Here is a 10614-nt window from a genome sequence, read left to right on the forward strand (position 1 = left end):
TCAATAATGCATTTCGAAGAGCATAGTGAGCTCTGTATCCCTGATTTGTTTATGTCGAGTAAGAAAATTTCGAAATCGGACATTTTCATCTATGACAATTTCAACTTCGGGAGTTGGCGCTTCCATTTGATTCTCAATCGATGCATCAACATTACGATCATCCTCGATTATCATGGTGTGCATAATATACACGCAGTCATATATCCTGTAATACTTTTATCACAAAAATGTGTCAGTCCTGCCACAATTGCAAATCGCGATTGGAGAACTCCAAACGCACGTTCCACATTTTCTACATCCTTCTTGTTCATTCAAGTACTTTTTTTGTGACCACGTGGATTGTGAATAGTTGTACGAGAGTAGACCACTTTGGGTATTACCATCAGCTAAATAATAACCCATATTATAATCTTTTCCTTGAATGCTATAATGAGCGGGAGGAGCAATACCTTGAGTTAGGTTGGCAAACAAATGAGATGCCTCCAACACATTAATGTCATTGTTGGAACCTGGCAAACCAAAAAATGCATGCCATATCCAAAGATCATAATCAGCTACAGCCTTGAGAATAATAGTTGGGGATCCACTACGACCAACATATTGTCCTGCCCAAGCTGTTGGACAATTTTTCCACTTCCAGTGCATACAATCTAAACTACCCAACATTCTTAGAAAACCACGTTGTTCACCAATATGAAGTAGCCTTGCAACATCATTAGCATTAGGTGATCTTAGATATCGTTCGGAAAATACCTCAACAATAGCATGACAAAATCTCTTCAAACTTTCAATGGTTGTAGACTCGCCTATTTTAATATACTCATCAGTAGCATTTGCCGGTAGACCATATGCCAACATCCGGAATACCGCTGTTATTTTTTGAAAAGCAGACAATCCGAGCCTGTCGAGCCCATCCCTTCGTTGTACAAAGTAGTTATCATGGCCTTTCATGTGATCAACAATACGAATGAATAAATTGCGAGACATTTGAAATCGTCGGCGAAACATAGAATCATTAAACCGTGGATTCTCGGCAAAATAATCTTTGAACAAATTGCGATCAACAGTTTTCCGGTTGCGATTGATGACTTTATGATGAGGAATTGATCCTCTATGGATCACCTAGTTGTTCTGTTGATTGAGATAGTGAAGGAGGAGGAGGTTGTTGTTAGCTCTCATGCGAAGGATTGCTTCTTGCTCTGCATCAATTGCTTCAAGATCATTCATCAATTCCTCATCATCAATTTCATTGTCAGAAAATGATGATGAATTAGAAGATGATAAATGAGATGGACCTCCAAAATTGAAATTCATCTTTGTAGATATATTAGTTGAATGATTTGGAAGTTGATTTGGTGTGAGCTTTTATAGTTGAAGAAAACACTATTCTAGATAAAAAATAATAATTCAAAAAGATGTATTGTCCATTCAAGCTTTTGAGATTTGTGGCTTATTCAAAAGGATGTATTGTCCATTCAAGCTTTTGAGATTTGTGGCTTATTCAAAAAGATGTATTGTCCATTCAAGCTTTTGAGATTTGTGGGTTATTCAAAAAGATGTATTATCCATTCAAACTTTTGAGATTTATGGCTTATTCAAAAAAATGTATTGTCTATTCAAGCTTTTGAGATATGTGGCTCATTCAAAAAGATGTATCGTCCATTCAAGCTTTTGAAATTTGTGGCTAATTCAAAAAGATGTATTGTCCATTCAAGCTTTTTAGATTTGTGGCTAATTCAAAAAGATGTATTGTCTATTCAAGCTTTTGAGATTTGTGGCTTATTCAAAAAGATGTATTATCCATTCAAGCTTTTGATATTTGTGGCTAATTCAAAAAGATGTATTGTCCATTCAAGCTTTTTAGATTTGTGGCTAATTCAAAAAGATGTATTGTCTATTCAAGCTTTTTAGATTTATAACTTATTTCAAAAGATATATTATTCATTCAAGCTCAAAAAGATGTGTTGTCCATTCAAGCTTTTTAGATTTAATGTTTTTAAATTAGTGTTAATTTTTATTTTGAGTTATTGTAGTTTAATATTTGCATTGAATAAAGTTTTATTTTTAATTTTTCATCATTTTTTGAATTATATAATTATTATGAATTTATTATTATAAATAATAATCAAATTAAATTAAATACAAATAATCAAATTTGGTGTGATTTTTGGTGTAAAATTTAATACTCAAATTAACTTAACAAAATTAAAAAAAAAAAAAAAAAAAGAAAAAAAAATTAGTGGCGCTACAGTGCCACGCCTGTAACGCCCCACTTGAGGTACGTGGCTAATTTATGGTGTATTGCCTAAATTTTTATTGTTTTGCTCTTAATTGAGTTGATATATTGTTAACATTGTTTGGTTGGCCCTTGGTTGAAGTGATGTGTTTGTTTGGTTGAGTGTTTGCCTTGAAATTGGTGAAGACTTGGCGAATTTTGGAGTTACAGTCTTCGTCGGGGCGAGGTATATTCTTCACCGTGGCGACGTAGGCTCTGGAATTCTTCTCGGGGGCGACGGAAAAAGCTTCGCCGCAGCGACGAGTTGGCTGAAAAGTTGGGTGAAGTTTCTAGAGGATTGTCCATAGGGGCAAAATGACCATTCTACCCCTAATTAGCAGGAAAAGTGAGGAGTGAAATGCAATGAAATTTCATGGAGAATGCATTAGAGTTGGGGGTGTGAGTGCAATGAATTAAAGGACAAAGATGGAATTTTCAAGAAAGAGCAAGGGCAAAATGGGGATGCTTGTGTAAACTATGAGCTAATAAGGGTTTGAGGTTAGTAAACCCTTTATTCTTCTTCTTCCACCGCCATTCCCTTTCACCATTTTCTCTCAACTCTTCATTCAATTTTTCAAGGATTTTAGAGGGCTTTTTGAGTAGTTTTGGTAGAGAGTTAATCTAAAGCATCCTAAGGTAAGGATTCTTGCTTTAGATGTGAATTTTTCTTTAGATGTGAATTTTACTTATAGATATGTTGAAGTCTTATAGTACTGTTGTTTAAAGTTGTAGAGAAAAGACAAGCTACCAAAGGAAAAGAGAAGTGCTAGTGGAGCCACTTATTCACAAGGTAAGTAAATCCAATCCAAGTTAAGATTTAAGCAATCAAATGATTTGATATGTATTTATGAACTGATAATTGTGAGATTGATTGCTGAGATTGTAATTGTTGATGAGTTGATGGGTTGATAAATGGTTGTTGAGCCATGAGAAGTAGAGTCAAAGTTGGGGTGGCCAAATTGAAGTTTGGCTGAATTTGAGAAGAAGTTGAATAGAGATTTATGAATACATGTGTATGTTATGTTATTGAGAAATTGAGATGAGATGTGGTTGAGCTCATGGTTGTTGGATATGTTTACATTATGAGTAGTGTTTGATGTGTGAAGAGAGATTGAAGTTGAGTTGAAGTTGGAGAGGTTTTGTGTAAACCTTTTTGGGAGTGTTTTCCTTGACAGGAATTTAGGGTGTATAAGGGAGTTTCTTCCGATTTTGGATGGTTAAAGAGAGAAGAAAAGTTATAGTTAAAGTAGAGTTTTTTCTATGCACATGAGTTGTTTGATGAAATGCCTAAGAGAAGTATGAGCATGAGTAGTAAACCTTAATTCTTGCAACATTGCATATTGACATTTCATGAGTGCATTAATGAGCATGAGCCATCCATATGCATTAATTGTGCATATGAGAAGTAGCTTGAGAAAGAGTAGAGAATTTGTGAGTATAAGCTACTTCGAGAGTAGAGAGAAAGAGAGAATGAGCACTAGAGAACAAAAAGAAAGTAGTGCTAATGAAGAGAATAGAGTAGGTTGTGCGATGGGGAACCCGTGAGTGATGAGTAGAAGTCACGAAGAGTGGAACACCAGGTTCCAGCCGTGCCTCCGGTAAGATGGGGCCGTGACATGAGAGAATATGTACTCACGTGGCCAAGGGTTTTGAATCCATGCATAACTGAGTCCGACCGGCAGAGAATGACTAAAAGTCATGAGAATGGGATAAATTCCCGGCCGTGCCTCCGGTAAGATGGGGCCGTGACATTCAAGTGAGAAAGAATTAAGAGAAAGAGTTACGGGGATAGACGAGTAGAGGATTTACTTACTGAGCATTATTTGTGCTCACCCTGTTGTTTTCTATATTTTTGCAGGATCTAGGTGAGGACGTGGTCGGATGGACGTCGGCAAGCGAGGAGCAATTGCTACACTGTCCACTATTTTTAATGGCTTTTTGTATATGATACCTCATTTTTGTATAAAGAATGTGTATAATTAATAAAAGAAAAATTTGGGCCCAACTACTTTTGCTAATGTACATGTATTTTATTATATGTATTTCTATGAGTATCCTAGTATAAAAGAGTTATTACAATGCCACCAAAATGGCGTGGTGCTTAGCGCTAGGTTGGAGATGCCCTTAGAGTCTGAATATCAGCTGTTGTGAATATCACAACTACGTTAGAGTCTAAGCTTGATCCTATATCTGTCCAAGAAGCACATATAATTTTATAGAAACTTGAACTTAGGCTTGAAAGGGCAAACACAGTAATGAACTCTATAGTTCATGGTGAGTTCCATGGAGGTATTGCTAATGTTGCTGCTCTCTCAGTTGATAATGAGAACAAGAAAACACAGTCTGTGTCATTACTTATGCAACAAAACCCCACTCAAAGTCATAATCCCTTCAATGCTCCCAATTTTACTTCTACCTTCTTTGGACCCAACCAAAACCAGGCCAATTATCCCTTGCCTCAAAATCAATTCTATAATCAGCAGTTTCATGGAGGTAATTTTGATAACAGAGGAAGAGCAGAGGGGGTGGCAGAGGCAAATTCATCTGCCAAGTTTGTGGAAAAACAGGTCATTTAGCCTTGAATTGTTAGCACCGGTTTGATGTGAACTTTACAAGACATAACACCTTAATTAGAAGCAACTTTCACTCTCCTAGTTTCACCAGACAACCTTTATTCAACTCTAAAATTAGGAGTTCCGGAATTGGAAATTCTAGAACTGGAAGTTCCTACTATCCAGTGGGCAATCATGGTGTTCATCACTATGTGAATAATCATCACTCAGGAGCTTCAGGAATGTCTCAAACACCTGGATCCATAGTTGGACATGTTGATGGTCAACCAAACTCAGTTGCTACCCATACTGCTGCTCATCTGCACAATCAGGCTTTGATGGCTCAAACACAGCTCCATAACTCTCATCCTGTGGCCATAAACTACATTGCCACACCTTCCACAGTATATGATGCTGCATGGTACATGGACTCTGGAGCTATAGAACATGTCACTTCTGATTTCTCCCAACTCACAGGAAGCACCAGCTATGCAGGCAGTGAACAACTTCAGGTTGGCAATGGTGAGCTTCTTTCTATTTCTCATATTGGTTCTGCTGATTTAAAATGTCCATTTAGAACTCTGCATCTTAGGAATGCCTTGTATGTCCTTCACATTACAAAAAACCTTCTTAGTGTTTCTAAACCGACTAAAGATAATCCTGTCACTGTTGAGTTTTTTATTGATTCCTGTGTGGTTAAGGACAAGTTCTCCAAAGTAATCAATCTCAAAGGAATGCTTAAAGATGGATTATACCAACTTCAAGCTCTAGGTCACTCATTACCTACCTTTACAGAAGAGTTGGAACATTCTGTTCAACTTCAGCATAAAAGTAGTCCAGTCTTTTCAACAAATAAGTCATGTAATAAGTCTTGTAGCACCTCTTTTCCTGCAAAAAATGTTGCCTACACCACTGATGACAGAACATGCTTTCAATAGTTGTAAATCTGCCTATGTTGATTTTGTTAATCAAAACTGCATGCAATACACTAGACCATTTGTATCCAACACTGTAATATGTACTGATGATGCACCTATAATCAATAACACAAACTCTCTTCAATCATTTATGTTCAGTCAACTAATGTCATGTTGTGGCAAACCGATTAGGACATCCTAATTCCACCATTCTTGCAAAAGTACTTGACACTTTAAATCTACCTCATTCTGCTAAAAAGGATATAACATTCTGTTCTGCTTGCCAATTTGGCAAGTTACACCAATCTGCATATCCTAGATCCATATATCATGCATCTAAACCACTTGAATTAGTTTATTCAGACCTTTGTGGACCTTCCCCTATCACATCTCTCGAAGGCTATAGGTATTACATTCAATTCCTTGATGATCATAGTAGATTCACCTGGATTTTTCCTTTAAAGGTTAAATCTGAAACTTTCAGCATTTTTAACAGTTTCATGTCCTAGTTGAAAAGCAATTAAACACATCTTTAAAATGTGTTAAAACCGATTGGGGTGGTGAGTATAGGAAACTAGTACCTTATCTACAAGAACATGGTATTACCTTTAGACATCCATGTCCTCACATTCACCAACAAAATGGTAGAGTGGAGAGAAAACATAGACAAATTGTGGAACAAGGACTGACTTTATTAGCCCAAGCCAACATGCCACTTAAGTTTTGGTGGTTTGCCTTTCAAACATCTGCCTATCTCACCAATAGACTACCTACATTAGTGTTGTCCAATGTTTCCCCTTTCCAAGTTCTATTTAAAACTTCTCCAAATTATTCCCTCATTAAAGTCTTTGGGTGTGCTGTCTACCCTTTCCTTCGCCCTTATAGCAGTCACAAATTTAACTTTCACACCACTAAATGCACCTTTATTGGTTATAGTTTAAATCATAAGGGATACAAGTGCTTGGATACTGCTAGTCGAATTTATATCTGTCAAAGTGTACAGTTTGATAAATCTAATTTTCCATTTAAAACATCTAATTTTTCTAGTTCAAATCCTGCATCTAATTCCATAAACACTGAATCTATCTCTAGTTCATTTGTTCCTTCAGTTTGGCATATACCTGATTCTGTTTTCAGGATGTCTTCCAATCCTGTTTCAGCTCCACTTTTGTCTACTTGTCTTTCCACACTAGGCCAGTCAACCTTACAGGACATTCCCTCTTCTAGCTCACCTCTTTTATCACTTTCCCACTCTCCTAAATCTCATTTACCTCAGTCTTTAACTACCCCACAGTCCAGTCCAACAACTGTAATAAGTTTACCCTCTACTTCTCCTAACTCTACCTCATCCACATCATCTGTTTTATCACCTATCACTGTAGGATCAGATGAGTCTTATGACACTGTTCCCCTTACTGTTGAACTGAATTTACTCAAGCCTCCACCACCTACCCTAAATACTCATCCCATGATTACTAGGTCCAAAACCAGAGCACATAATACGTGTCTAGTTTCACCTCTTTCCCTTGACACTAAAGAACCAGCTACAGTCATAGAAGCTCTATCACACCTTGCTTGGAAGGCTGCCATGCAATCTGAATTTGATGCCCTGATGTCTAACAAAACTTGACAATTGGTATTTGCTACTGCTGAAATGCATCCTATAGGCTACAAATGGGTATTTCGAATAAAGTATAATCTTGATGGATCAATTCAAAGGTTTAAGGCAAGGCTTGTGGCAAAAGGCTTTCAACAAAATCCAGGAATTGATTATCTAGAAACATTCAGTCCAGTGGTTAAGTCACCTACAATCAGAGTTATTTTGAGCTTAGCAGTGAACAATGGCTAGGAAATTCAGCAAATTGACATAAATAATGCCTTCCTGAATGGTGAACTTACTGAAAAGGTATACATGACTCAACCTGAAGGCTTTATTAGTTCTCAACATCCTCATCATGTGTGTAGGTTAGTTAAGGCTCTTTATGGTCTAAAATAGGCTCCTAGAGCCTGGTTTGAATAGCTCAAAAAAGCTTTTCTAAGCTGGGATTTTGTTCACTCAGTTGCTGATCCCAGTCTTTTTGTTTATCGAAAGATGGAGAAGACCATGTATATACTAGTGTATGTTGATGACATCTTACTTACTGGAAATGACACCAATTTGCTACATGAAACAATACATAAATTGAATACTCAGTTTGCCTTAAAGGTCCTTGGCTCTATCAAGTACTTTCTTGGTTTTGAAGTCATTAGAACAGCTTGCTATCTTCATATGAATCAGGAAAAATATGTTAAAGATCTCTTAACAAAGACTGGTATGTAAGATTGTAAACCATGTGCTACTCCAATGGCCATTGGCACCAAGTTAACTTTAAGAGATAGTGATCTATATGAAAATGTAGCCCTATATAGAAGTACAATAGGAGCCCTTCAGTATCTGACATTATCCAGGCCTGATATTGCTTACTGTGTCAATAAATTAAGCCAATTTCTCAAGGCTCTTACACAAAATCATTGGCAAGCTTGTAAAAGATTACTTAGGTATCTTAAATGGACCTCTAACTATGGATTTCTCTTACTAAAAGCATTAGAATCAACCTAGAATGCTACACCAATGCTGATTGAGCTAGTAGTATTGAGGATAGGAGGTCCACAAGCGGCTGCTATGTTTTCCTTGGCACTAACCTACTGCAATGGACTTCTAGGAAGCAGAAAGTAGTGGCCTTATCTTCCACTGAAGCTGAGTATAGAGCACTTGCTCAAGGATTCACTAAATTGGCTTGGTTTTGCAATTTATTCTCTGAACTTGGTGTTTCTTTGTCAGAAATTCCAATTATTTGGTGTGATAACCAAAGTGCTGGTTCTCTTGTGTCCAATCCGGTGTTTCATGGAAGAACTAGGCATATTGAACTTGATGCACACTATGTTAAAGAACAGGTTACTTCTCACAATCTCAAAGTCCATTATGTGCCCACTGAACACCAGAAAGCAGACATCTTTACAAAGGCTTTGCCAGCCTCCAGGTTTGAAACTCTAAGACACAAACTGACTATACAAGCTCCTCCTTCCTCTAGCTCAGTCAACTCAACATCTAATACTTAAATTGTTACAATTCAATGAAAGTTTTGATGATCTGAATAACTGTGTAGTCATTGCAAAATTCTGCAAAACAAGTCATATAGCTGTAAAGTGTAGTTACAGTTTGTGTAGTTATAGTCTGTTATGCAATTATTTTTTTTTATCTGAAAAGTTGAAGTTTGTCATGTAATTGTTTTCTTTGTAATCTGAGAAATTGCAGTTTGTATGCAATTGTTTCTTTGTAGGCTGCTAAGTTGTAGTTGTGCTGTGGAGTTGTTTTGTTTGATGAATGTTGAAGAAGTTGTAGTTTGTTATGCCATCATTTCTTTGTAAGCTGCTAAGCAGTAGTTGTGCTGTGGAGTTGTTTTGTTTGAAGAATGTAGCAGTCAACTTGAAAAGATAGCATTGAAGAGTTGTAGTTGAGCAGAGCTGAGCTGAAGCTAAGCAGAAGTGTAGTGGAGTAGAATAACTTTCAAAATGTAAGCTGAGAAGTTGCAGTTTGTTATGCCATCATTTCGTTGCACAACTGCTAAGTTGTAATTGTGTTGTGAAGGCAATGTTTGGTTGAAGAATGTAGCTGTTAAATTGAAAAGATAAAGTTGAAGTGTTGTAGTGGAGTAGAACTGAGTTGAAGATGAGCAGAAGTGCAGGATAAGTTTTTCAAGGTTGTGATTGAGTAGAGTTGTAGTTGAAGTTTGAAGAATTGCAGATTGTGAAGTGCAGAGTTGCAGTTGAAGTTTGGAGAATTGCAGATTGTGAAGTGCAGATTGAGCTAGTTAAAATGAAGTTTGAAGCAGATTGAGAAGTTAGAAGAATGAAGTTTGAAGCAGATTGAGAAGTCAAAAGAATGAAGTTGAAGTGTTGTGGTAGAGTAGAACCGAGTTGAAGATGAGCAGAAGTGCAGGGTAAGTTTTTCAAGATTGTGATTGAGTAGAGTTGTAGTTGTAGTTTGAAGAATTGCAGACAGTGAAGTGCAGATTGAGCTAATTAAAATGAAGTTTGAAGAATTGCCATTTGATTTGTAGCAGAATGTTAGAATGTGGATGAAATAAGGAATTCAAGGAAGTTTGATTTACGGCAAGATGTTAGAATGTGGATGAAATAAGGAATTCAAGGAAGTTTGATTTACGGCAAGATGTTAGAATGTAGAAGAAATAAGGAATTCAAAGAGGTTTGATTTACGGCAGGATGTGAATATAAGAAACACAGGAAGGGTTGACTAAAGTTGACCAATATTAGTGGAACATTAGTGGGCTAAGCTGGACTGCATTCGGTTACTGTTCAATTAGCTGGGCTAACTGTATTATGTTACAGTCCAGCTCAATACAGTTGATTTTAGTTGGGCTTTCAGTTGTAAAACAAGTTGTATATAAAGTACTGAACAGTACCTTTGTTATCAACGAAAAAAGATATACAATAAAGATATCTGCATTTTTCCCTAATTTTCTTTCCCTTTCTCTCGGTTTCAGTCTCTGCTTTTCTTGTTTACTGTCTTTACTCATTTATGCCTTATATCTTGCCACTAAAGTATTTGATTGGTATCAGTGTGTCTTATATCTTGGAACATTTAATTTCAAAGTACATATTTTACAAATACACTATAACGATTATTTGTTAATTACCAAATATTTATGTATCTTTAAAGTGTTCATATTGCACTTAAAATTTATCTTTTTTTTTTGTTTGAATATCAAGCAATGGATTTGAATAAAGTAATTATTTGAATGAATAAAGAGTTTTCAATACAATAAAACCGAATTAAATGTTGCCATCCAGATTGATAAAAATAATGCAA

At 36.4% G+C, this 10614-nt stretch overlaps 1 protein-coding gene across 1 annotated transcript; it reads right to left on the reverse strand.

Annotated features, from left to right (window-relative positions):
- On the reverse strand, nucleotides 1-987 carry LOC116140049. The gene is made up of 2 exons (XM_031425685.1): nucleotides 320-987; nucleotides 1-205 (listed from the first exon to the last, which is right to left on the reverse strand). Exons 1-2 carry the CDS (start codon nucleotides 985-987, stop codon nucleotides 1-3), a joined length of 873 nt encoding a protein of 290 aa, XP_031281545.1.
- Nucleotides 988-10614: the final 9627 nt, after the last annotated feature.

Source organism: Pistacia vera, unplaced genomic scaffold (genome assembly GCF_008641045.1).
Source record: "Pistacia vera cultivar Batoury unplaced genomic scaffold, PisVer_v2 Contig361, whole genome shotgun sequence".
Lineage (NCBI taxonomy): Eukaryota > Viridiplantae > Streptophyta > Magnoliopsida > Sapindales > Anacardiaceae > Pistacia > Pistacia vera.